Source organism: Calypte anna, chromosome 17 (genome assembly GCF_003957555.1).
Source record: "Calypte anna isolate BGI_N300 chromosome 17, bCalAnn1_v1.p, whole genome shotgun sequence".
Taxonomy (NCBI): Eukaryota; Metazoa; Chordata; class Aves; order Apodiformes; family Trochilidae; genus Calypte; species Calypte anna.
The window spans coordinates 1487784-1515043 of NC_044262.1; the positions used below are offsets into that span (position 1 = coordinate 1487784).

General features: G+C 47.4%; 1 protein-coding gene across 8 annotated transcripts in view; it reads left to right on the forward strand.

Moving 5' to 3' along the window:
* The window catches only part of ZNF618 (zinc finger protein 618), a 122974-nt gene extending 98681 nt beyond the window's left edge, over positions 1 to 24293 (forward strand). For 4 of the 8 annotated variants that reach the window (XM_030461113.1, XM_030461114.1, XM_030461115.1 and 1 more), the window contains 5 exons: positions 505 to 558; positions 4225 to 4269; positions 9142 to 9219; positions 14348 to 14449; positions 15492 to 24293. In XM_030461113.1, coding sequence (XP_030316973.1) covers positions 505 to 558; positions 4225 to 4269; positions 9142 to 9219; positions 14348 to 14449; positions 15492 to 17005 — 1793 coding nt within the window. In that variant the 3' untranslated portion in view covers positions 17006 to 24293. The remainder of the gene's footprint in view (positions 1 to 504; positions 559 to 4224; positions 4270 to 9141; positions 9220 to 14347; positions 14450 to 15491) is intronic. The other 4 variants (XM_030461117.1, XM_030461120.1, XM_030461119.1 and 1 more) reach the window with 4 other exon arrangements.
* Positions 24294 to 27260: the final 2967 nt, after the last annotated feature.

Genomic DNA, 27260 nt, shown 5'->3' on the forward strand with positions numbered 1-27260 from the left:
CAGTTTTGTTTAGATGCACCATTTATAGAGTGTTCTTCACAAGATTTTTATCCTGCCAGTGTATCCCCTGCCTTCAAGTGCCATTCTCTTATGCTCCCTAACTGGAGAATAACAGGCAGACCAGATAAATGTTATTTCAGCATCTTGATGCAGAGATAAATAAGATGCCAGCAGAACAGGCTGGCCTCCATCCATTCCCCACTCCAGGGTACCAAAACATGTGGTGTTTGCAGTGTCAGTTGTGGGAACAGACAGGAAAGGGATAGGATTTCTTCCTGGAGCAGGTTACACAGCATCTGTTGGGGGGTTTTATGTCTGCCTCTGAAGCAAATAAGGTGCTTTCTGGAACCATGTTGAAAAGGTATGAACTGGTGTTGGAAAACCCACATGCAGCAGCAGAGTGAGTGAGAGTGAATGGGTCAGAAGTTGTTTGTTACTAAAATACTGTGTGTTATGTTTTGGGAAACAATTCTGTACTAATCCAAGCCTTCACCACAATTGCAGCTGTTCATTCGGGGACAGAAAAACCTAAAGAAAAGAGGTGTAAGCAGAACCAAGGTGAGCTTGTCTCTGTGTTTCAGGCCCTCCTACTCTGTAGTCCTGTTCCACTTGGGCAGCAGCAGCAGCCAGGAGTCCTTAGGGGCTGGCCAAGGCTGTCTGCAGTCAGCCCAACCAGGCTGTTAGACATGACACAAAACAGAGCAGTTCACTGACTGCCAAGAGCTCCTAGCCTGACTTGCTGCTCTGAATGTGGCCACTTGCCTCCCAGTAGGTCTGCTCCTCATGTCTCATCCTCTGTGGGTACTACAAGTGGTTTGTCTGAAGGGTTTCAAAGCCTCTAAGTGCATGTCTTAAAATGCCAGCGTACCATTTGGGTTCCTGACTCCTCTGGGGCCTTTTGAAAGCAGCAGCCCTAGATTGTTCCTTTTTTATTCCTGTCAAGCCCTGAATACCTGACAGAGGAGTGGCAGAATTCTCTTCCTTCATATCAAACAGCTCCTTGTAAAGCCAAGAGAGCTGCAGGAGGGGAGATGAACCTCTAGCATGGGAGCGGTCCAGGAACCAACCACAAGAAGCAGACAAAAAGAGTGGTTGTCCTGAACAGTCCAAGACTTTAGTTCTGTCTGAACTGCTCTGAAATCCTGACCCATTGTTACTGAGACACATCTCACAGATTCCCCCTGCCATCTCTTTGTACCAGCTCACATTACACTCATCCTCCTGAGTCTGTTTCCATCTGAACTATGGCATTTATAGCACATGAGTAAAGCCTCACAGTAGAAATAAAAACAAGGCTGAATTTTTACAAATCAAGGCTGAATTTCCTATGATTTGCTTGTTGTACTTCCTTGAGAGAAGTGTTTCTGTCTGCACCACATGGATGGTCAGTTTATTTTAGTGGCATGGTCCAGGGCCAGACAGGCTGCAGAAGAGTTGCCAGGGGCTCACCTAAACTTCTGTTTTAGCCAGGACACCTGAGGAACTTGTGAGCTGCTCAGGACTGATTTGAGAGGAGTTGGGCTCTGGCTGGAAGCAGTTCTTTTCTGATTCTGGGCAGCTTCTCAAGGCCAGAATGGTTCATGAGAATGTATAAGCTTCTTCTCTTTTCCCCCTTCCCTTGTCTATCCCACATTCTCTTTTCTTCCTCAGCTTTCCCCTCTTGACTTCATCTTTGTGCAGCTTCCTGTGTGTCCCTTTCAATGATCTTCTCCAGCTCTTGCACCAAGCCATTTCTTCTCTTATTTCTTCTTGTTCTCAGAAGTCAGTGTAAATGTTCCCATTGATAGCAGCCTGAGTGAGCATCACCACATCACACTGGAGATGCTGGGAATGATTAAAGAGGCCATGGAAAGCTCTGCAGGTGGCTGTGTGCCTGGGTGTCTGAGCAGAGCTCTCAGGAACTTCCTTTTTAAAGAGCTGACATGTCTCTGCCCCCCATTTTCCTTCCTTCCATGGCTGTGTTTCAGTGGATGAGACAAACCCTGTGTGGCTCAGTGTTCCCAAGGTGTGATACGAACTCTTGGGACTCATTCTGGCATTGTTGGCTTATCCTTGCTTGTGCTCCAGCCAGCAGATTTCACACAGGCAGGGAAGCAGCTGGTGATAATGTGGTTGAGAATGACAGAAGGACAGAAACTTCCGTCCTCCCCACTCCCATCTGCTGCTTATCACCAAACTCCTGCTGCTGTCAGGAGCAGTTGCCAGGTTTGGGAGGTAAATGGAGGTGCCAGTTGAGCATCCTCAGAGCTGTGTGGTTTGGCCTTGTTAAATGCTTCATTCCCTCCACCACCTGCTCTGGGTGGATGTGGGGTTTGTGTCACAGTTCCAGTGACAGCAAACAGAGCAGCAGGATTTTTTTTAGGCCACCCAGCTGGGTGCATTATGCTCTTTCCTTGTGTCCCCATCCCAACTTGCAGTGCCACATTTATGTCTGGAATGAGTGTTTACAGCATGACCCAGCCTTGAGCTTTGGACTCTCTGAGTGACTTGTTAGTTAAAGGAAGAAATTTGTGGTTATGGCATCTGGAGGCTCATAGGGTTGGAGGAGAAATTGGGAGACTTTAAGAAGAAAAGAAAATAGTAAAAAGAAAAAAAAAATTCTTTAGTTTCACACCTGGAAATACAGCCATCAAAAGAAAAAAAAAACTAGCTGAAATTGACAGGAGTTATTGATGTCTGAACTTCTTAGATGTTATGAATGTGAAAGACAACACTTAAAATTATGTGGGAATTGGGAAGTATTTTTAACTTCCAGGGTTGATTTAAGCTGTACAAATATGTCTCAATTTCACCTGCTGCATTAGATAACTATTACTGTCATAAGTTCTGGTGGAACAAATTTTGGCATTTAGGGGTTTTAAAATGTCAGTGCTTTTCATTCATATTTACACAGGGAAGCTTTTCTTTCCAGCAGTGTTGATATCAGACTGGTAGAGAGGCAAGGGAAATAGCTTTTTTTTTTTTTAATCAATTCATGCCAAGCTGAGGTGAGATTGAGACCAAGAAAATGAATTTCCTTCTTTTGATTCAGAAGTAAAAATTTTTGGAAAAGACTGAGAAGAGCCAGTTCTGAAAATGTAAAGGACAGAAGACTGAACCCTAAACAGGCACTTGGTGGCATTTTAGGAATCCCAGACTTGTTAGTTTGGCATTTCCTGATCTCACATGCTGTGGTACTTTTTAGGGAATCACTTCTATATGCAAAAGTTTGTTCAGTAATGCATTTTATTTTCCTGTGTATGCAGCACAATTAAAGTCATTCTATTCAGCTGGTGAAAATGTCACAGCATCCTACAGTGTCTTATGGATCCACATTCCCATCCAGTTGCAGCATAAAACTTTTTCAAGTAGAAGGGTAATTAGAAATGTCTCATTTGCTACTTGCTACACAAACCCAGTATTTTTATTGCATGTTCAACAGGGTGGTCTCTCAGACAGACGTGGGTAGTGTGTCTTTCTTTCCTCACAACTGAGCAGAACTTTTAGTTTTATGGAAAGCAGTAAAAAGGCAGAGTGCAAATCAGCATTAAACTATAGATCTCTTCTGAAGCTTTTTTATTGGTGGAGATGGAAGCAGGCAGGATGTCTGCTTGAGTTCTTGTGCAGCTTGTGTTGCAGGAACAGGAGTTCAGTTCCTGCTTTTGCCTTTCTGATCCCAGGTCCTGTCGTGCACCTGAGCAGAAGGACAGACTGAGACACCCAGCAGTGGCTGCTGCCAAACTTCTGGGATGAAACAAACTGCATCAATAATTCTGTGGTTCTGTTCTGTTGAGGCATGTCAGCATTACTGGGTGTTTATGATTCTTGAGGGAATGGGTGGTCTTGCTACAGACTAAGAATGTTCAGGTCCTCAAGCTGCCAGCTGGTCCAGAAAGGCTGTTCTGCACTGGAGGTGTAGGTGGCCATGGTGCATTTACAGTGTGTGTTACAAATGTTGGGATCTTCCTCCTTTGCTCTTGGTGCCTACAAGTCCTCTTAAACTCTTTTTATGTAGTCCAGTGATCATAAGGGAGATGCCATGAGAAACTTAGCAGGACACCGAGAGAGAAAAGTCCTTGCTTGGCCATGGCATGATTTGCAGTAAAGGGAAACCCCCATCCTGGCACAGTTAAATCTGCAAGTGCAGCATCAGGACATGGATCTGTGAGCAGCCAGGCAGAGCTGTGTAGCATGCAGTGAGGTCTCTTCCAATCTCAATTTTTAAATCTCTTTCCTTTTTTGCAGAAGCCGCAAGTCCCCTGATTTCAAACCCCTTCCCGCTTTTACAAAGTAAGTGTGACAGATGTCTGTGGTGCTCAGAGGTAGGGACTGCCACCCTGCAGCCATGCTGGCCTGCCCTCTTAGCATTTTTTATGAGTAAATGTTTTTTTCATACGAGCCCAGGTGTCAGAAACAAAATGCCTGACTGCTGTGGTTTCAGATTTAAATGAAATCCTTCAGGCTGTTCCTGTGCACTGTGGGGCTGCCAGGCCATTGGGACACACAGCCTTCTGGGTGTGAAATATGCCACTAATGTGTGTTCTGAGAGACTAAGCCTGAAGACTGAAAATAAACCCAACTTTAAATTCCAGTTATGCAGAGGAAAGCTTGTCTTCACAGCTCAGCTCCCTGAACACCTTTGCAGAGCTCATTCCCTTGGGCCTGAGAGCCCAGGACATGGTGGGGAGTGAGCCAGAGGGGAAGGAGAGCAGGTCTGGGGTAGGCAGGGGCAGGTGGTCCCTGCTGGAGATTCTGCCCTATGTGGGGTGGTTTCAGCAGGCAGGTCTTTGGCCTTCACCTTCCAGAGGGTTTGGTTACTCCTTGGATTGCATCTGGATCTTAGGGATGATGGTGTCTGCTCCAGTCTCGGAATCCAGGATTGCTGTCCCTTGGTGTGGGACAGTCCCAAGTGCATGGAGGCAGGGGAGCTTGTTCTTTCTCCACTTAAAAATCTGAGAAAGTACTCAGAAAATCAGAGCTCACACTGGGAGAAAAACCAAATCACTACCAACAAATTTAACAACTGTGCTGCACTGAGAAATCCCCTTTTTAAAGCATGGCACCTCGTTATGTAGCACCTCATTTGTTGTCTGAGCTGGGTGGAAGTGAGAAGTCCTGTTTTCATGAAGCTTCCAATTTATTTTGGTGTGTGTTGGTGTTTTTCTCAGAGGCAGCTCCTGAGTCAAATGCTTTGTTTTATCTCTGTGTCAGAGAGCTGGGAAATGCAGTTCCAGTGCTATTAAAGCTAAAGCCAATGGAAACGTTGGGCAAAAAATGCTGTGAAGTTTCCCTTGCAGCTCTGCATTTGTTTTGCATCAAAATGTGGACAGCAGTGTTGAAATGTGGGTCCTTTCTGCTGAGGAGAGAGTTGTCTGGGGCTGCTCCCTGTGCTGCCATCAGCCCTGCAGCTTGGCTGCTGGGTTCACTTCTGCACAAGCAGCTCAGGGAGGTTTCTTTCTGTTGAAACTTTCTGTTAATAGCTCACAACTCATGTTCACTCCTGGCCTCAAACCAGGCTCTGCAATTTTCTCTGGCTTAGATGTGGCAACGAGAGCTAACGTGGGAATTAGAGTGATTTATTTAACCTTAACACAAATACTGGTTTTTCTCTCTGTCTTGGCTATTGCAGCCTGCTGCCTTACTCTGGAGCCTTGTTCACTGGGTATATATAAAGCACTAATAAAAATGTCCAGTAATAGCCCTGGGGAAAGATGTTTTAAATTGGGCAACCAACTGTGAGCATTAGTTCTGTGTGGCTCCAGAGACTGAAGAGGCTTCAGTGGCTGCTGGTGCTTTAGGTTTCTCTAAAGGTGTTTTCAGGGAGCACCTGGGCAGCCACTAAGGGTGACCAAGAGTGTGTCCTGTTCAGAGAGAGACCTGGCTCACACACCACGTTCTTCTTTCCTGTGGAAAGGTGGTTTGGGGGAGAAATGGTGCTTTGTGCTCAGCAGCCAACACCCAGTGCACCACAGAATCATGTCTCTCCTTTTTGAGGTGTAAAGTTCTTCAGTGCTTGATAGGGGGCTGCAATGCCATTGCTTGGGGATGCTGCAGTGCTCGAGTTTCAGGCTGAGCTTGCAAGAGGTTCTTGAACATGTTTGCTGTTCCAGCAGCACTGTGTGCTTGCACTGGGGTTGTGTGTGCTCTCTGCTCTTCAATCCCTCTCTACACTGTGGGAAAACTCTGGAATGAGAGTCGGATTCCACTGAGATCAGCTGGCTGTAGAGCAGCCCTTTTCTGCTGGCAGGCAGGACACGTTCAGAATTATTTCCTCCTCCTTCCAAGCTGTTAAATATTTTGCCTCCGAGGAGCTGGGCAGGGGCAGGGTCCTGGCTGAGCACAGCACTGTGCTCAGGTTGCTGGCAGCAGGGTAGCCTTGCCCTGCACTGATGCCATCTCCCAGCCCTGGGATCTGCTCCTCTGCAGGGCAGGCAGAGGAAGGAGTAGGGAGCACAGCTCAGAGCAGCCTGCTGGGGCTGTGCCACCAGCTCTGAGCAGGAGGGGACAGGGGACAGGCAGTGAGGAAGGAGGGGATGGAGGAAGGGATAGGTGATGGTAGTGGGTGGACAGAATTCACAGCACCTGGCACTGCTCCTGGCCCTTACTGAGAGAACCCAGAAGAAAGGTGTCAGGAGTGAAGGGAAATCAAGCAAGGAGAGAGCTAGAAGAAAGACAAGACAGCTTTATGGTTATAAAACAGCTGAGAATGTAACAGGAGGAAGGTAGGCAGCTCAGAAAGACAAAATAAACTGAGCAGGACATGTGAGGATGCAGTGGAACAGGAGAGGAAAATGCCAGTGAGAGGTGTGCTGCTTGGAGAGTGCTGCATGGATGTGAGGGATTTGCTTCCCAGTGAGGAGCCCTGGAATGGGACCCACTGGAAAAACTGTCGTTGTGGCTACTTCAGGGGGGTTGTGGAGGTTGTGTTCTTGTCTGAGAGCAGAGAATAGTCCTTGAGGTGCAGCAGTGAAGGATGGATTGCTGTGCCACTCCTTCCTGCAGGCAGTGACAGCAGGAGGGAATGCATGTCCCTGTGTGCGTCCAAATGGCACAGGTTGACCTGAAACCACGGGGTGACACCTCTGAATTCCAGACTTTCTGAAGCACCAGAGATGTTCTGTTCTCCCAACTCTGTTGTAGGGGAAGGGGCTCCAGCAAAGCAATGGGGAAGAGAACAGAGGTAAGCTTTGTGTCAGCTGCTCTGGCTGCAGCACCAGAGCTCTTCTGACCCTGCCAGGAACCTGTCAGCAGCATTCAGCAGGCTCTTTTGAGGTGTGACTTCTTGCATTAGATGAATCAAATGTTAATTTTGACACTTGAAGGTGGAGTCAAGCCCTTATTTGGAGACATTTCCATCTGAGCAGTCTTGGTTCCATAAGGAGCATAGGTGCATCTGTAACACAAGTCAGCTCAACGAAATATATATCAAAGAGGGATGGTTTGCACACATGTGGGGTCTTCTCCTCTCTGATAATTGCAGGAGTCTAAAAAATTAGAATACATTGTACCTCTTGTGGCATTTCACCACAACTGACTGTTTCTCTACTGATGATTTTGACAGTAACAGCCAGTCCATGTTCATTCTTCCAGTCCTTAAATTGCTACCTCTGCCAACATCTTCCCTCATCTTCACAAGCAGTTATTTGTATACAGCATCTCCTCAGTACAGCAAACCACAGGAGCAGCAGCTCAAGAGAATAAATACATTGAAATGAAGTACTGAGCACAACTCCTCTAGGTGGAGCTGGCTCCATCGTTTCAGAGGTCTGTAGGTTCTGTAGGAAGGACCCAGCAGGAGGTTTAACCTGGCATACAAGTACAGCTTACACAAACCATTTATGGCCTCTTTTATGTTTTCCCTTGCTTCCTGTAGCCATCTGGTAAATTCTGGGTTTTGCTACCTGAGAGAGACATCTGACAGGTTATTGCCAAGTCAGGCTTGTGCTTTCCTTTATTTTGATTCTTCCATCCAGGGTGCTGGTGCTTTTACTTATCTGCAGTAGGTTTCTCTAGGCTCACTGGTGCAGAGTATTTGTCCCTGTGAATGCAGATACAGATTCCTGGTATACAGTAGCAATGAACCCTCCTCTTCGGGTGCCAGGCATTTGTGTGCACGTGTGTTTATAGACCAAATGCCTGCATTTGTCCATTCTGCTATTAAAAAACAAAATGCCACAGCATGAATGGTGGCAGTGTGCTGGTATGATCCAGAGGTATAGAAGCAAACTGCAATATCAGCTGTTTCAGCCACTCTTAGTTTTTTACTACGTCTGTGAAGTGATCCACTCAACTAATGCTGTTTAAATGAGCAACTGCAAATATTTGCTATTAGATAATTCAGTGGAAAATGCACTTTCAGCAGAAGAGAACTTTATGTATCCTTCAGCTCATGAGGGAGCTCTGCACCCAGCTCTTTCCTGACTCCAACTCATCCACATTATTCTGGCAACACGGCTCTCCTGCTCTGCTCTCAGCCTTCTGGCACAGCTCTGATTTCTGGGATTCTTCCCCTCTGCTTCACCCCAGTCACTTGCTGCCACTCAGCACAGTGGCACTCACAGGCTTGCTCCACTTATTGACAGCCACAGAAGAACCAAGCTGAGTTCCCCCATCCCTCCAATTCTGAGCAGTGGGATTTTTCACACCCCGCTGCTTCTTGTCTTGCAGCAGTGACCGGAATTTGACAGAACTGGATGTAAAATTTAACTCACCATGCTTTGCTTTCAGGCTTAGACAGAAGAAAGATATGCTTAAACCAGCCTGCAGCAGGAGTGAGCTAGGAAAGCCTGGTCAGTGTGTAGCCTCTCAAACCTTTGTGCACATTCCCTAGACCCCACACAGACACACGGGCAGCTGCTCCGCTCTAGTGCACGAGCTGTCCCTCTGCCAGCCCTGGCCTTCTTGTGGCAGTAAAGTGAAACACGTGGATAAATTCCTGACCCCCAGCCCGGGAAGCAGTGCTGTGTCCCAGCTCTTTCCCAGATCACAGCCTGAGCCCTCTGGGTTCATCCTAAGGAGCTGCTGTGTCCTGCACACGTGGGCTGAGGTGACAAGGAGCGGGCGCTAAGGCGCTGCCCTGCTACTGTAGAAGCTGAAGTATGCACGTGTGCTGCTTCCCTGCATACTCTGTGTAATTCTTCTGAACTGATTTCTCCCAAACAGAGCCTTACACCTGTGGAGCTTGTGGAATCCAGTTCCAGTTTTATAACAATCTCCTGGAGCACATGCAGTCCCACGCAGGTAAGCTGGGTGCTTCGACTCGCTTCAAGCGGAGAATTCAGTTCTGCTCTGCTGGCTGGTGCTGAGCCCTCGTGTGTCAGTGGAGCTTTCTGTGCTCACAGTTCCCAAAGCCCCAGTGATCTCACCCACAGTTAAAAAGATGCTCAAAGGCTGAAGCACAAAGTAGCATGTGCAACAGTGCAAGGCTCAGAGTATGTAATAAATATTGCTCCTTTTCCTAGGAAGAGAACTTAGCTAGCACAGAGCACATCAGGCTGCTCGTTCCCTTCATCCTAAGGGATATCCTGTATCCTAAGGTTTGGGGAATGCTCATGGTGTAGGCATTAATGACTCACTCCTACAGCTGATTGAATCCCTCCTCCTGCATAAAGTGTAGTTCTTGTTGAAGCAAAGGAAGCAAAAATTCTTGCAGGGCAGCAGAGCCTTTGCCTACACAAGTCCTTTCCCATGCTTGTGTCTTCTGGAGTTCTGTGAAGGACTGAAGTGTATTCCCAGAAGAAGAATTTGTCATTTCACCAGTTGTGTTCATTTCCTTCTATCTACAAAAGAAAATTCTGAGGAGTAGTTCCACTGCTTAGTTTCTAAGCCACCTTTTTTGTTTTCTAACATCTCTCAGTGTTCACAATATTAAAAAATGTAGAAATAGTTCGGGGTTTTTTATACTGGCAAGCATTTTTTCTTCTTTTTTTTTCTTCTCAAATGAAAATTCAAGTGAATTAACACAGGTTTGCAAATTAATTCACCTCAACAGACCTGTGTTCTCCACAGATGTATGCAGTGCTTATATTTGCCTTCACATTACAGATAATCCCTGAGTGGAGTGGCACGGGAAGACAGATGCCTTGAGGAAAAGCATATTTTCCATTCTATTACAGTAATTCTCATCAAAATCTTTATCTTGTTCTCTGTTTTAATTTTAGTCCTTACTTTAATTAGTGTCCCTTGAGTTCTTCATCCTTGTGGTTCCTTGGTTCCAGTTCAGTTCTCATGGGTGAATCTTTGTGCAGGCTTTGTGTGTTGTTATCTTTGTAATGGCATGAACAGACACCTAGGGCTATTTGTTATAAAACGGTGAGGTTTGTGGATATTATTTTCTGCTGAAGCATAAGCTGCCTCATGTGGAATCATTGGACTTAATGGTACCCCAGGAGCTGTGGAGCTGGGCTTAGGGCAGTGGTTGCCATCACTCCATGGTGCTGGGCTCTGTTCCTGCTAGTTCTCCATGGCAGTTCCTCCTTGCTTCCAAGCTGCACCATGACCCTCCTGATGCTTGTTCTGATCTCTGGCACTGAAATGCAGTAATTTGAGTTGTAGGTCGTGATGACATCGAGTAAAGAAGCTGCAAAGAAAGAACCAAGGCTAAGGACAAAAGGGAGAATGGCAGTTCAGTGGCAGGCTGTGAACTGTTGAATGTTTGAAGTCAGTGCTGTCTGCAGCTTCTTCCTTCTCTCTTCTTCCCAAGTGACCTCTTAGAGTGTTCACTTGGGTTACTTTGGACACAGAACAGGGCTGGAGGAAGTAGGCAGGATCTGACTCATGTAATGTCAGCAGAGATCCCTTCTCTCCAACTCAATTACTCCTGTCAAACTGTATTTTCTCATCTCTTCATGCTCTGTTTCTAAGTCACTGCCTTCTGCTTGGCTGCTTCCCCCCCGCTGTCTCACCCCTCCATTGCAGCAAGCTTGTCTGGGTCTTCTTTTAGTGCTTTCTCCAGGTATCACCAAGGCTGTCACCTGCTGTGGCAGCTCTGTGCATGGTGCTCATGCCTTCTCCTCTGCAGGGAGCAGCAGTCTTCCCTCCAGATTTGTGTGGTGTTTGCTGCTGTGGGATGAAGGCAAAACAAAATGAAGAGGTGTGGAAGCTGTAGCCAGTGTGGTGGGTGTCCAGCCCAGGGAGGAGAGCACCTGTGGGGGTCACACAGGACTTGCAGGTACTCTTGTCACAGTTTGCTGCCTTCCAGCCTGTCAGAGCACATGGATTTCTGTATTCAAGGAACAGCAGCAGCAGAACATCTCTGGTATCTGGGGGTGCAGAGACCATGCAGCAGTCAGTGGGACTGGTGACACAGAAGCCATTTATACCAGTGGATATGCCTGGCTTAAGGAATGGTTCATTATGGGAATGCAGAGATTTAAGAATACTGGATATGAGGAAAAATTTCTTGACTGAAAGAGTGGTGAAGCAGTGGACAGGTTGCCCAGGGAGGTGGTGGAGTCACCATCCCTGGGGGTATTCAAAAAATGGGTAGACCCTGGCACTGTGATTTAGTGGCTGAGGTGGTTGGACTCATGATCTTGAAGGTCCTTTCTAACCATGATGATGGTTTTAAGAAGTTCACATGGGTCTAAATACTCCCTCAGGTCATGTGTTCCAGAGTCCAGTTCCAGTTTGGTTTGTCATGTCTGATGGAAAGAGCCAACCTCTCCCAACAAAAGGTGATGCATCCCCTGAGCACCCCTCACAAGTGCCTGAAGGCAGGGAGCATCCTGGAGCCTCCAGGAGCAGGGACATACTGACTCCTGAGTCATTCAGAAAGCTGATGCTGGAGGCTGGCAGGTAATCAGGAGAGATTATAAGCAACAATTATAAAGCAGCTACACAATGAGAAGAAGCAATTAGAATGTAAATTTGAGGCTGAAAGGCAGAAATAGAGCAGCAGAACACCAGGCAGAGGAATTTGTTCTGTAATTACACTGTACAATATATAGCTTTGACTCCCTTTAGAGTACTTTGTTAAGGTTGAGTGCTACTGTATAATGCCCTTCCCACAATCTAGAGCTAAAAAAAATGACAGGACAACTGGCTGAACCTGGATTAAAGGATTGGAGGCATGAAGAGAAGTTAAAGAACCATGATCTGTGGTAGTTCAAAGACTGCCTTCAAAGATAAGGAAGATGAGGCTGAAATGCACAAACCTCAGTAATGCCATATTGAATGCCAGCAGATACTTGTACTTAGTGAATGCCCTGTTACTATGAAATATATAAAAGAGTTGGGGGTATGAAATACAGAGGGTTTCTCTTCCCTTGTGAAGATGAGAGAGGTCTGAACCATGAACAGTTAGTAGGCAATATTCAGCATTTCCCTTTGGCTGCCCACAGATGTTTGGAGTTGAGAAGAGTGGTGGCATTAACTCAAGAGCAGTTGGTCTGGGCAAATGCTGAGGGAAAAGTGTTTTTTCATATCTGATCACTGGCATCTGCTGGAGCACCTCCTGCTCTTCATGTCACTTCCAGACCTGCTGAAGTCCCATCTTGTGCTGCAATCCTGTGCATGGCAGCACTCCCCAGGTACCAACCTTGGCCAGGGAATTCCCTGGGCACATGGAGTCCTTGTAGCAGTCCCAGTGTCTGCTTTGCTTCAGTCAGATCCTGGATTGCTCTTAGGTGTTGATCCAGGCTGTGACCAGTGCAGTGTCCAGACCTCATGACAACTCTGCAGTCTGTGGCTGTTCATCAGCAAGGTTTGTGAAAGCCCCAGCAGTTACCATGCAGAACTGCTCCAACTTGAGAGGACTTGGCTGATAAAGAAGAGGGCACTGGAGTTCCCTCACATCACTGCTTGTCTTTAGATCCTTGCTGGACTCCCTCCTCTCCCAGGTCATTGCTGTGCAGGGAGAACAACTTCACCTTTCTGTCTGTCCTGGTGGGCAGCCCACACCTCTGCCCAGCACCAGCTCAGCCTGGGCTGGAGAGCAAAGTGTCTGCATGGGCCTTAATAAGGCATTCCTCTCATTTGTGCTCTGCTGTCTGGAGCACAGGGTTAGGGTTCATTTCTGTGCATGCCTGGGCTGTAGATATTGACACCTGAGCAGGTCAGCTTGGGCTCTCACTGGAGAAGAAGTCATTGAGTCCTGGTGAGTTCAGAGCAGGATGGATCTTACAGGACAAGAGGTGTCTGGTTCTGCCTGGGTGACAGAATCTCACTTCTTAAGCCTGTTTTGCACCATTGACTGTAAAAAGAGCCCCCAGGGGCCACTTCAAAACAAGGTGTGGCTATCAGAGATGTCCCAGTGAGGTGAGATGAGTCCGGCTGGGATGAGTAAAGGACTTGTTTTGTTGTCTTTGTTTTTAATTCCATCTTTCTCTTCAGCCTGCTCATCAGTTTCTCCATCTTTCCCCTCCTCTTCCACCTCTCTTCCTTGTGCACTTCACTGTTGCTTTACAGCCTATTTCAGAGCTCAGCTTTACAGCATTCTAGGAATTGGAAAATCCTCTTCAGAGGGTCGGGAGAAGTTCTTGGGGCACGTGAGGGGAAAGAGCATGGGTATGATACAGAATTAACTGAGCTTGACTGCATTTCCTTCAGCAGTCCCATCACACTGGCAGCCAAAGTGTTCAGCCCAATTACATGAGCATGAACACAAAGAGCCCTGAGCAGCTGGTAGCTTTGCAGCCATAGGGAGGGACAGGCATTGGTTACACTTCAGAAACTTGGATTTTACTCTTTCTGTTTCCAGTCTCGGGCAGCAGGGAGCAGCCCCAGAGAAGACTGGGGCAGAGAAGTCCCTCTGCAGTGGGATGAAAGCAGATTGAGAGATTGTAGGAAGATCCTTAGATACAGAGGAGTTGAGCAGAGCCTGAAAAAACCAAAATACTGCACAGTATAGAGACACCTTTCACACCTGTGGTGCAGAAAGAGGCAGGAAAGCAAAAGAAGGATAAATACTGTTAAACCTGCTTTCATTTCCAAAGCAAGCAGCACAAGTCAGCAGTACAAGGAGCAGCTCTTCTTCCTGGTGTGCAACATCAGTTGATCAGGAGACACTTCTCAAGGTGTGCACCAGTGTCACTGATGCACAGAAAAGTCTATTGTCCCATTTCAGCCACGTTTTGGGAGGTGATAGGTTGCAAAGACAAAGACAGTTTTTAAGGAAACCTGGTCTAGTGGAAGGTGTCACTGCCCATGCAGGGGGGTTGGAACTACATGATCTTTAGGGCCTTTTCCAACCCATTCTGTGGTCTCACTGAAAACTTCTTAGAGCTACAGAAAATGGAGTGGCCTGCAGCCACCTGAGTTAAGGGAGCTGTAAGTAAATGCTGAGCAGATGGGAATTGTTTCCCCTTCTTTGTGCTTTAAGGATTTTTATCTTGTGCTTCTAACACCTCCCTGTCTACTTGCCCCACAGCTGACAACGAGAACAATATTGCCTCTAGCCAGCCCAGATCACCTCTAGCTGTTGTTGAAGAGAAGTGGAAACCACAGCTCCAAAGAAACAATGCCAACAACAGTACGTAGCAGTGTTTGCCCTTCCATCCCATTCTCACCTCTCTGCTTTCAACAAGTGACTCTCAGAGAGGGTGCAGCACTGCACAAGGCCCTTGTCCTCACCTGACTGCACCTGATTTCATCCCTAATTCATGTACTGGCCTGCAGAGCAGAGCACTCATTCCTATTTTAAAGCCACTCATGCAAAAAGTGCTGGGAACTCAAGGAGGCAGCAGGAAAGTTTTGTTAGGAAGAAGTCTTTGGGAACTCCTGGGAAAAGTAAACTTCTGATCCAAGGTCAGGTTTCCTGCCAGGAGGTTAAAAAATGAATCCAGTTGTCATGGTGTGACGTAGGCATAATCTGTCAGTCTCTGCACTGGCAGGCAGCCAGCATCTGTATCCCCAACTCACCTCTGAATTCTGCTTCAGCACAGGAAAAGATGAAATACAGCCCTGTGGGAAATCAGTTCCCAAGCACTTGAGCTGAGCAGCCTGGGGGAAGGGTGATACAGAAACACACTTTTGTCTTACTGTATGGCCAGAAATGACAGTCACATAGCCCAAAATCAGGCACAAAAAGCAGGGTTGCTGGAGTTCAGAGGAAGAAATGAAGACACAGGCTTCAGCTGTTTGGGGTGGTGGAGGAAGCAGCGCCTCTTAAAATAATTGTCTCAAAGAAAGGGTTCAGATCACAGAAATGGAGAGATGTCCAGCTTTCCAGTCATGACCACCAGCCCATAGACATGGAGAATAACTTCTCCCTGTAGTTCCTCAGTCAAGAAGAGCCATTGCTTAAGGCTTGGCGTTGTGAATAGGAAGTGTGTGCTCTGTCTCAGTCCCCACTCCAGGGAAACCATACAGATCTGCTCCTTGCTGCTTTGAGCAAGAGCAAGTCCTGTCCCTGGAGGTCGAATCCGGGGGTGCAGATGTCCCTGCCATCATTTGGGTATGTTCCACCATTGCGAGTCTCTCTCAGAATTGTTTTGTTGCCTTCCTCCCCTCTCCCGTGGCAGAGGAGTGATTCTCATCCTGTGCTTTGTCTCCCTCCTCCTGTTTCACTGCAGCATCAGCCAGCGGGTCGGTGGGGAACAGCTCCATCCCGGAGAAGGAGCGGCAGAACATCGCCGAGCGGCTCCTCAGGGTGATGTGCACCGACCTGGGGGCTCTCAGCGTGGTGAGCGGGAAGGAGTTCATCAAGCTGGCCCAGACCTTGGTGGATAGTGGAGCTCGTTATGGTGCCTTCTCTGTCACCGAGATCCTCGGCAACTTCAACACTCTGGCCCTGAAGCATTTGCCACGGATGTACAACCAGGTGAAGGTGAAAGTCACCTGCGCCCTGGGCAGCAACGCCTGCCTGGGCATCGGCGTCACCTGCCACTCCCAGAGCGTCGGCCCCGATTCCTGCTACATCCTGACAGCTTACCAGGTGGAGGGCAACCACATCAAGAGCTACGTCCTGGGAATTAAGGGCGTAGACATTCGGGATAACGGTGACTTCATCCACCACTGGGTGCAGAACGTGCTCTCGGAGTTCGTGATGTCGGAGATCAGGACGGTTTACGTCACGGACTGCAAAGTCAACTCCTCGGCCTTCTCCAAGGCGGGGATGTGCCTGCGGTGTTCAGCCTGTGCCTTGAACTCGATGGTGCAGAGCGTGCTGAACAAGCGAACGCTGCAGGCTCGCAATATGCACGAGGTGATCGAGCTCCTGAATGTCTGTGAAGATCTGGCAGGCTCCACGGGCCTCTCAAAGGAGACTTTCGGCTCCCTGGAAGAGACCTCTCCCCCGCCCTGCTGGAACTCGGTCACCGACTCCCTCCTGCTCGTCCACGAGCGCTACGAGCAGATCTGCGAGTTCTACAGCAGGGCCAAGAAGATGAACCTCATCCAAAACCTGAACAAACACCTGCTCAGCAACCTGGCAGCCATTTTGGCTCCGGTGAAGCAGGCGGTGATCGAGCTGAGCAACGAGAGCCGGCCCACCCTGCAGCTGGTACTGCCCACCTACGTCAAACTGGAGAAACTCTTCACTTCCAAAGCCAACGATGCTGGTGTGGTCAGCAAGCTCTGCCACCTCTTCCTGGAGGCGCTGAAGGAGAATTTCAAAGTCCACTCGGCACACAAGGTAGCCATGATCTTAGACCCTCAGCAGAAGCTGCGGCCCGTCCCGCCATACCAGCACGAAGAGATCATCGGCAAGGTCTGCGAGTTGATCAACGAAGTGAAAGAGTCCTGGGCAGAAGAAACAGAATTTGAACCTTCAACCAAGAAGCCTCGGGCGGCAGGGGAAGCCACAGCAGCTCAGGAAGAAGATTGGTTCGGGAAAAATGAAGTCTATGATTATTTGCAAGAACCTCTCTTCCAGGCCACCCCTGACCTGTTTCAGTACTGGTCGTGTGTTACCCAAAAGCATACAAAACTAGCCAAGCTAGCCTTTTGGCTCCTAGCAGTGCCTGCTGTTGGTGCCAGAAGTGAATGTGTAAATATGTGTGAGCAGGCTCTCTTAATCAAAAGGAGACGGCTACTCAGTCCAGAAGACATGAACAAACTCATGTTTTTGAAGTCCAACATGCTTTAAGACTGTCTTTTAATTAAAAAGAAAACTTTAAAACACTGTTCCAAACAAAGAAAAAAAAGAATTTTAAGTTCTAAACACTGTGGACCTCATTATGAATGCCCCTGGAAACCAAGTGCTTTTTTATATATATATAAAAATATAAATATATATAAAATTAAGTTTGAAAGGAAAGCTGAGCACGTGAGAGAGACAGACAGCCCTCTGCCAGGCCCGTGCTCCTTTCTGTAGCTGGTGTGTGGACTTGACAGACTTTCTAATGTTTTCAAGTGGGCAGACCAATGGGAGGCTGATGTTCTAAAGTCTTCAGGCAGCTGAGATCTAAAGTGACTTGAAGTTTCTTTTGTTTCTCCTCCACCCCGCCTTTCCTCTTGTCCCCTGGGCCATCTTGCCATGGATAATCAGACTACATTGAACACACCAGTTCTGCACTGGACTTTGCTCCTTTGAATAACTGTACACCTTGAGGGCATTTGTCTGCAGCCTCCTTGACAGACAGTGCATGTTATCAGGGCAGCTGTGTTTTAGCAACACCTTTAGAAATCAGGAAGGGAGACTTTAAGGTTTTTTTTTATTATTTTTTTTTTAACTTTTTCAGATACGTTTTTTCCAAAAAAAAAAAAAAAAAAAAAAAAAAAAAAGAAGCTGTTCTTCTGTCTCCACTCCCAGTTTTGAGTTTAATATGCTATCTAGTGATAATAAGTTTGATTTAAAACTAGGAGAAGTGGCTCATGGCAGAAAATGTCTGTAATTGCTACATTTCTTGGGATTTATTTTTTTACAGCAAAACTTTGTGAATTCCCAGTGTTAATTACCTTCCCCATGAGCTTTGTACATCAGGGGTTCTCAAACTTGTTCTGGTGTAACCCATCCATGGTTAAATAACATCCTTCTGCAAACCATGGCAGTTGCTTAGATGGAAAAGCTAAAAAACCCAGGAAAAGCAAAAAAAACCCAGGAAAAGCCAGCAAGTAGTGGCAGCAGAGGTGTCTGTGGGCCAGCAGCAAGCCTGCTGGAGTCTGCCCACTGCCACTGAGAACCCTTGGACCCAAACATTTTTCTAAAGCAGTTTCTCATTACCACACTCAAAGCGACCCTCAGAAGGCCAAGGACAAACCAAGGTGTATGATTTTTCATGGGAACAAAGATCATCAATCAGTTTTGTCAAAAGTGGGGTTTGAAGGAAGCTTAGAGAAGTGCATGGACTCAAAGATCCTTCTGAATGTAAGTGCTCCTGAATGAGTGCAAAGAATATCTTCCCATTTTATTTGGAATGGTTTCCTCTAGTAACACGAATGTCTTTTTAATACCTACAGTGCATTACACTACTTCTTATGTTGCTGAATCATTCTGGCTAGGAAGTCCACGGGCCTTTAAACGTTCACACTTACTGGCTCACCCCAAATGCAATTAGAGATCATCAGAAACATCTCAGTCACTCTGGTTTCCACCAGGCCAGTGCTCTGCTGTGTCCAGTGCCCCTAGACACAGTCTGTGGCTGCTGAACAGGATCTCTGCAGGCTCTCAAGTTTGGTGCCTCTTGCTCAGTTCCTGACTCCTGGTGCCAAACTTAATTTTTCATCACTGGGACTTGTAGCCCAGAGGCAAATTGAAGCAAATTCTTACTTTTGGAGTCTCTCCTGCTTCCAGATGTGCAGAGCCACCTTGGAGGCTTCAGGGGGTGGAGTGGCTCTGCTCCAGGCAGGAGGCTGAAGCCCTTTGGGCAGCACAGGGATGGTTTCTGATTGCTGAAGATGTGGGGTGAGCCTGGAACCCTCTGCAGAGCTGCTGGGAACAGATGTTAAACCAAGATCCCTCCTGCCCATCCCTGGTTGTAATAGAAGTTGCAAGTCCTGAGACAGTCCCTCAGGCTTTTGTTTGCAGATGCCTTGACCCTGGCAAGCACTCCCTGGCCCCTTCACTGCCATGGGCTCAGCCATGGGCAGGGTTTGCATGAGAGAGACCTGTCCCAGGGCAGGGGTGCTGTGGGCAGCTCTTTGCACCCAGCTGTTTTCTCAGCTTGGAAGCAGAACCTGCTGTTAGCTTGAGTTTGGGTTGACCTCTCAGGACTTTTACTGGCATCAGGGCAAAATCAGTTGTCTCCTAAATGTCATTTTTGCTTATGGCTACCTTAAAAGGCACAGTCTGCAGCCCCAGTGCCAGCACTTGCAGAGAGCTGCCAAGGCAGAGGCAGGTGGAGGTCTGATTTCTCTGGCAGTGGCTTTTGCAAACGGAGGTGTTGGTTGTGGGGCCAACTTTTCTTCTTGTTGGTTTTGTTTCCTCTGGTACAAATCCTGCCTGCCAGCCACCACTTGTGCCCATGGCAACGGGTCTGTTTGCACTTGCAGTGCAGGAGAAAACCTGTAACAAGGAATGACTGAGTCTACAAACAAAAAACCCAAGTGAGATGTGTACCAACTGCAAAGCACTTGTGCTGTGCTGCTGTTCCCCCTGAAAAGCACAAGGGATCCTGCAGCAAGATGTGGCTGGAGGATGAGTCCAAAGCAAGATGAGCAGCTGATGGGCACAACTGGGGGCAGGATTTGTAGTTCTTTCTCCAAGTAGCATGTTCCACCTTTGCCCTTGCTTCACTTGAGCCCCTGAGAGCTGCTCACAGCCCCTTTGATGCTCAGGTGAATGTGCAGCCCCCCTGCAGGCCTTGGAAAAGAAAGCTCCAAAAGAAAGCTCCCAGGCTTTGCTAGGGCACAGGTTGATAATTTCTGGGGGATTTTCCAGCTCGAGCTCATTGTGCTGTCTGTCTGCAAAACATAAAGAGGAGGAGGGGTTGGAATGAAGAGATTTAGCACAGGCTGAAAGCTCTGGATCTGAGAATAAGGTAAAATTATGGATATTTTGTGCAGCCAGTTTGCATAGAATGAGCTGGACTCTGGCTGCACAAGCAGGGCATGCAAACAGAAGACCACAATCCCCTCTTTACTCCCAGCCTGTGTCCCCTTCCCCTTCTTACTGTGTGGTTTTGGCATCAGATCTGGAGCTTTCTTGCTGTGCCAGCTGAAGAGAGGGATTGTCATGACCTTCTCCCCATCCCAGGAACCGTCCCCTCCAGGGTGACTTTGGTTAGAGTCCTGCTAATGATGGATGTTAAACAACACTGTATGGTAGGTGAAGTTGTCCCAAAGATGTAAAACCTCAACTTAGCTGAAAAAGCAAAATAAAACCTAAAGCCCTGAGGTGGAGCAATCTGGAAAGCTGTTGAAAAGAGGAGCTGATGGGGCATCCTCCTCCTCCAGTGGGTCAGTGGAAGAAGCTGCAGCTTTTCATGAGACTTAAACATGGTCACAGGGTGTTCTGCTCAGAGGAGCTATTTGTGCTGTGTCTGCTCACAAGCTGGTGTTGTCTGAGGTACTTAATCCTTCTTTCAAAAGAAAGAAGCACATCTGGAGCACACAGATTTACCCTAAATGCCAAGCTTTGGCTCCTCTTTATTCTTCCCTCTTCAAGACTTGGATTTGCATTCTAGGGAGCATAGGTCTGAATTTTGGAAGCTTTAATTTTCCAGATTACTCCAACTCAAACTTTTCTATGGTTCTATTCAGTGTGGCATCGAGCAGCACTTGTGGTGTTAAGGAGCATCATCTTGTGTTGGACAACTGGAGAGGAGGAACTCTCTCAATTTGGCCAGAGCTCTCATGAGTTCCAGCTCTCTTTGAGCTGGGAGAAGTCCTCAGAACAGGGATCTTGCTTTGGTAGGTCCTGGTGGGAATTTGGCTTCTGCTTGCTCGTTTCCTTTACTTGCACTTGAGAAATGTGTTGGGATACAGAAATGCTGTATGTGTCCTCCAGGTATTTCAGTTGTTTCTGCTGCTTTGTGCCTGACCTTGCAGGCTCCTCCCTCTGATCTCACAGTTTGGGAAGAGTTGTGATCTTCAGGTGGGGAGCAAGCACCAGCAGAAGATGAGCTGTAGAACAGAAGGGCCTTCCAGTGCTCTCTGAAGATTCTTATTACCAGAAAACTGAGAAAGTGGGCTAGGAAGGCAGAGCTCTTCAGAACAGAAGGTTGGTTCTGTGTGGGTTGGGCAGCCAGGGAGCACAGGGAGCAGAGATTTGTCCCCTGTGTCACTTCTCCCCATGTCTCTAGCTGTGGGCAGTGGTTGTGCTCTGCCTTGCAAGGTGTGTTTGGTGTCTCGCTCCTGGGTTGTTGTCAGTTGGGAGCAGACTTTTCTCTCTGTCAAAGCTGTATTACGTCTGTTTTAAGGAAACCACGTTGGTTGTGTTGGAACGAGTGCTATCTGAAAAACTTCCTGTGAAAGCCAACTGTGGGCTCAGGTTTTGTCTGGTTCAATTGTCTGTTAATTGCTGGCTAAACCAGTTTAACTCAGAAGTAAATTGGTTTAAGCACCCATGTGAACCACCTGCACTGGTTTAACTGTGCTTGCTGGGTGTTCTCCCCTGCTGACCAGAGAATACATCCAGAAGCAGCTCAGGGAGTCATGACCCTTACATGAATTTTACAAACAAAAGTTGTGACAGATGATCTCAAAGCTTGGGAATGACTGAAAATAGAGGAAGGCACTTCTGAAAATGGTTTGAGCTCGGAATTGTGGTCTCTGAGTTAACACAGTAGTCAGTGAGCTGTCTCAGGTCAGTTGGTTGATTATTCTCCCAACTGCTGGCAATAACACAGAAGGTTCAGTGTGAGAAGAAGGAACTGTGTGTGTCTGGCTTGTGGGTGAGTCTGCCCAGCCCTGCCCCATCTGAGGGACCATTTCCATTCTCTGGGTCCCTCTGGGTCTCTGGGCCAGGAGGTTTTGGTGCAGGGTGACTGAGATATCATGTCTGGGAGAATGCTATGGGTGCAGCACCAAGCTAGTGAGAAATGAAAAGACAGGCAGAGAAAAACCAACAAGGTCTGGAAAGGCAAGGGATTGTAGAGCTTGGTACTGAGGAGAGACCTGGGTCTCTTTAATTGCATTTCTATGGCTGAAGGAGGTGGAGAGGAGCTCCTGGGAGCATTCAGGGGGAGCAGATGCAGCAGGGGACAAGTTGTTACTGAGACAGTAATGAAAAGTAATGGGATAAAAATTACCAAAAAGGCAGGTTCTGGGAAATCTCAGAGGGGTGAAATCTGGGGGGGAGTCTGTTATGGAAAACTTTTTTGAGCCCTTTTGTTTCAAAGCAGGCTGCACAGCTCCCTGGAGCACACTCTGTAAGGCTCAAAGCTGCTTTGGACCCTGCCCAGAGCAGAGTTTGGGTGTAGAGGTGGGAAACTGCTGCCTGGGTGTTGAGTCCAGTCCTGCCCTATAGGTCCAAGAGGCTTCACAGATCTTCTTCTGCATCCTGCCACTCACTACCCACACCAAAGCCTTCCCAAGACTCCAGTTTATACATTAATCAGGTGTCTGAAGGAGGCAGGGGACTGACTGGCAGAAGGGGCAGAGGACATAACACCAATTGAGGAGCACCTCATGTCAACCTCTGTGCTGCCAGGGTGAAGGAATCAGTGTGGGGGAGAACCTGAACTGTTTTGCTGCTCCTGCTGTGCATTTTCCTGGTGTGCTACAGCATCACCAGAATCCGTGGGATCTGTTGGGAATGCCCACTGGCTGACACTCAAGTTCTGTGTCACACCCTTCTGAAGATGTCACCCTGAAGCAATAAGAACTCCCTTCTCACCACGCGTGGGACCTGTCCCCATGCCATGGGTTATCTGGGTTATCTGTCATCTTCCTGGGGCCTCTGGAAATGTCACTGAACAGAAAAATAATAAAAATAGAGCGAGGTAAAGCCCAGCACAGCTCCACGTGGATGCCTCAGTACTGAGGGGTAGTTTGCTAGGCCAGAAATGGTAAACCAATGAGAGTGTATTGCCCTGAAATTTAATTTTATGTGTTGAATGTCTGGGGTGTTTTATGTTTAATTTTGGGTTCTGTTTGGCTGGCTAGTTGGGTTTTTTTACTACTCCCATGAAAGTCCTTTGTTTTTCACCTCGACAGAGGAGTTCTGCTCACACGAGGCGATGGTGCATCCAGCAGAGCCCTTAGGATTTAATGAGGCAGCTGAGTGACTTTTTTAGACTTAACTTCTCAAATGGGTCCCATAAGTGGCTCATTGACCCCCAGCATCAACCACTGGCAGAAAGGATTTTCTTCCCTGCCCCCGTGGGTGCCTCAGTGGCAGAGGGACCCAGGGGACAGCACGGCCTTAGCAGGGGGAGTGTTGTGCAGTGGAGCTGCTGAGCACGGGCACCTCAGCCCCTTGCTTTTTTACAACCAAAGTTCCTTAACAAGACACTTCCAGCCTCAGCAGCCTTGAGTGCTTGTTCTCAGTCATCTGGGGGTTCTTCTGGTGGTCTCTGCACTGTTATGTGGACAGGACAGGGTGTTTTTATCCCCTTGGGCTGGGGGGGAGTGGGGAGGGGGGAATAATTTATTTGTTTTTTCTTGCTACCTGTGCAGAAGGACCTTTCCACTCAAGGAGAGAAGCATGTTTGTATTCTGGAAGGAGCCACAGTATTAGGAGCTGTTTTCCATGGTCCCTTTAAACTTACTGGGACTTTAATTTTTTTTTATTATTATTTTTTTTAATTATTTAAAAGGAAAACTGAGAAGGGATGAACTGAACCATTGTGACAGGTGCCTAGCCAAGGCTGTCAGGACAGGAGGAACACACATTGTCCAAACCCTGAGGATTCTGGTCCACCTTGTGGCTAGAAAGTGTCCTGGTGACAAACCAAACCATCAGGAAATCCTTGTTTGCAGTCACTCTGAGAAGAGAAGCTGGTCCTTGTTGGTACCTTTGGGTTTTGTTGGTTTTGTTTTTTTTTTTTGAAACCTCCTGCTGGGAGCTGAGTTCTTGTTTCATCAAGCAAACAATTAATGGTCTCCTTTCCCTCCTTCCCTTCCCCTGGGTAACACGTGTGCATTTCCTTCCTTTCTGTAGATGCAGATGTTCTAGGCAATACCACAGATGCACCTGTGTGTGTCTCTACCTGCGAGTGCAAGGATCTCATGTCATCTTAAAAAAATACAAAAAAAAAAAAATATACAAAAAAAAAATATACAAAAAATATCTTTTTTAGGCCAGAGTTTTCTACAGGTATTAATGAATATTTTTCTTAATCCTTATAAGTTTTATGTGTTTAATATTTCTTAATACCGGTAGCATTAATTTATACTTTTGTAGCAACACAATATTTTTATAAACCGCCACCGCTGGCTTTGTCTTCATAATGAGGAAAAGTGGGGGCAGCTGGCCCTGCACTGTACCATGTACTGTATTTAAAAGGTTATCTAATGTCACACTTGCTGTGTTAATAAACAAAACAAAACCTGTTTGAAGTCTCATGTATTGTTGGTGTGGATCGAATGACTCACTAGAGAGCAATATTGCACAGGGTTGAGTTGCTGGTTTTCATTGTGATAGATGAGCGCTTGAGGCCAACTCAAGTTCTTCTGATTTTGGGTTTGGTTTGGTTTTTATTTTTTTTTTTCTTTTTAGGATTTTTGTTTTGTTTTTGTTTTTGTTTTTTTACAGCTAAAGAAATTAATTGCTGTTTGAAACTTAGACTGACGTCAAATGAAAAGGATTATTAAAGAGAAAAAAAAACAAAAAAACAAAAAAACCAAGGTGTTTAAATGTTGCTGTTTTTACAAGTCTGTTGCTGTCTGAATGGAAATATTCCACAGGAGAGGAGGAATAGTTCCACTTAGCTTCCAAACCAGCCAAGCACTCCAGGCCAGGGCTCGGCTATTTGGAGAGGTATCTTAGAGACATGTTTCTGCAACATTCTTTTCAGAGTTGATGCCAAGGCAGAAGACAAACTGTAACTGTAAGAAAGCATCCGTTGCTTGAGGATTTTCATGTCAGTGTTGTATTTATGGTTTTACAATAAAACGACCTTTAGGAAAAAAAAAAAAACAAGTCTCTGGGGTTTTCTATTTTTCAAGCACCTGAAGGGGACATCACCCGGTGCCCATGCTTTGTGAAGAGGGAGAAAATCCATTAAAGTCACCAAATTCCCCACAGCCATCTCTCTGATGGATCCCAGCAGCTGTGAAATGCCATCCACATGCTGCTCCCTGCACCCACAGCTCCCTGGAGCGTTTTCTGGAGCATCCTGTGTCTCACCCCTCTTTGCCAGCTCAGGGAACCTGCACCTCTCCCCACTGAGCTGAGCAGAGGTACCAGAAGGTGAATCAGGTCCAGGTGGGGCTGTTGGTTTATTGTGATGCAGCATTTGTCTTCTCACCACCAGGACACATTCAGCTCAAAGATTTCCACCTGGATCAGCAGATCCACCCCTGAGCTTGCCCAGGACCAAAGAGGCATTTGGGCTTTGAGAGGCACTGAGCAGGCTCAGCCCTTCCCACCACAGGTGTTTGTAATGGTGACTCAGACAGAAAAGGGCACAGAAACCTCTGCCTGGAGGCTCCATCAGTCTTGGTGGGCTTCCCAGTGTCTCAGAGGGCTCAGTGTCCTCAGGTTTCCCTGGTGAGCAGGGATGCAGCTGCTGGTGCTGCCTGGAGCCCTCAGCCCCATCTCCAAGTGAAGCAGAAAGGAGCAGGGAATTGTCTCAGTGCAGAGAGCTGGGTTTGGAGGGGCAGGAGAGCAGACCTGCCCCTAGAAAATCCAAGGTATGTTGTCCACTGCTCTTCAAGTCTCTTTTTCTTTGACCTTTTATCCTTTTCTATGAAAGAAAAAAACAACTCTGCTTGAGAATTAGGAAATTTGCTGTGAATTTATTCCCTGGCCTTTCAAGGACCCAAGAGCATCCTGGTGGCTCTGAGCAGCCTCTCCTGGGGTGTCCATCCCCTCCCTGCCCATGGTCCAGGAGCCCATTCCAGCTCAGCCTCCTGCCTCTTCCTACTGGAGAACTGGAACTGTTCCACCAGAGGAATTGGGAATGCTCCCACCCTTGGTTCTCTGAAGCAGGGCAGGTACTGCTGGGCCTTCTGGTTTCTTTATTTACTGCTCCATATTTATTGTTTGTTTGGGTGCAAACTCTTTGTAAGGTTATTTTAACATCTGATTTCTCCTGCTGGTTGCTAACTGTGCTACCAAGAACTGAGAGAGAATCAGCATTCACTTTGTGATCACTCCCTATTTAACACCAGGATCTCGTCCTTGTCAGAGTTTTTGTCTCTTCAGTTGTTTTGCTCTTGTTCTGAATTTGCAACCCAGGAATAGGCTGAATGCCTCCAAAAGGTGCTAGAATGAAGTAATGATGCTTATCAGGCAAGCTGAGCATTTCAGCATTTTTTTCTCTGTTTTTTATGAATAGAAACCTTCTGCTCACTGGCAATTATATAAAAGTCTCCCAGGGGACTGCTCATTTTGAAGACTTCTGCTGCTGCCTCCCATCACTGCTCCAGAGGAGCCTCCCCTGTGGCTGCCCCAGGTTCCTCCAGGGACCAGGGCCACCATCCCTTTCCTGAGGTGCCACGGAGCACTTCTCCTTTTCCAGACTCATTTCCAGTGAGAGGAGCTGAAGACAAAACCCATTTTGTTCTCCGTGGCACATTTGTCAGCGTGGGCTGGTGACTGGGGGGATGAACAGCAGAATAACAGCACGTTGCCATTTTGGTGCTGGCTGAGTTGAAAAGCCTCCTGCCACCGAGTGCAGTGGTTCTTAGAGAATCTTTTGGTTTAATTACATCAGCTGTAAGTCAAAGCAAATTAAAAGATTCCCTCCAACTACAGAGAGCAGCTGCTCTTGGCTGGAGAAGCCCACAAAGGGAACACATGCTCAGTGCTTGGTGAGTGGCACAGGGAGGTGACCACAGCTCTGAGCTCTGCCAGCAGCAGTGGTGACACTGGGCACAGGCAGGGCCCAGTTAACTGAGAGGAGATGTCCCTGACTGGGTTAACTGGGATGAGATGTCCTTGGATGGTTTAAGTAGATGTCCCAGAAGTGGATTATCAGAGAGAACCGAGGAGCTGATGTTCCCCACCAAGAGCCAGGGCTCCCAACCTGGAGGACTGTTGACCAAATGCCCCATCACCCTCTCCTTGGTGGCAATTTCCTCCTTTTTTGGGCATCCCCACCTTGAACTTAGCAGCCCCTCCACCCCCCAGGACTGCCAGGTTTGGCCCCTTGCAAAATCCAACACTGGGAAGGAAAGAAAGGATTCAAAGTGGCAGCTCCAAGGCTGATGTTGGCACTAAGAGTCACCTCATCCTGACTGTGGCTCAGAGATCATCATCTTCATCATCTTCATCTTCCTGGGTGATATCCACATGGCACAGACTCTCTGGTGGCCCTTGCCAGCTTTCAGCTTGCTGAAGAAGGAGAACAACA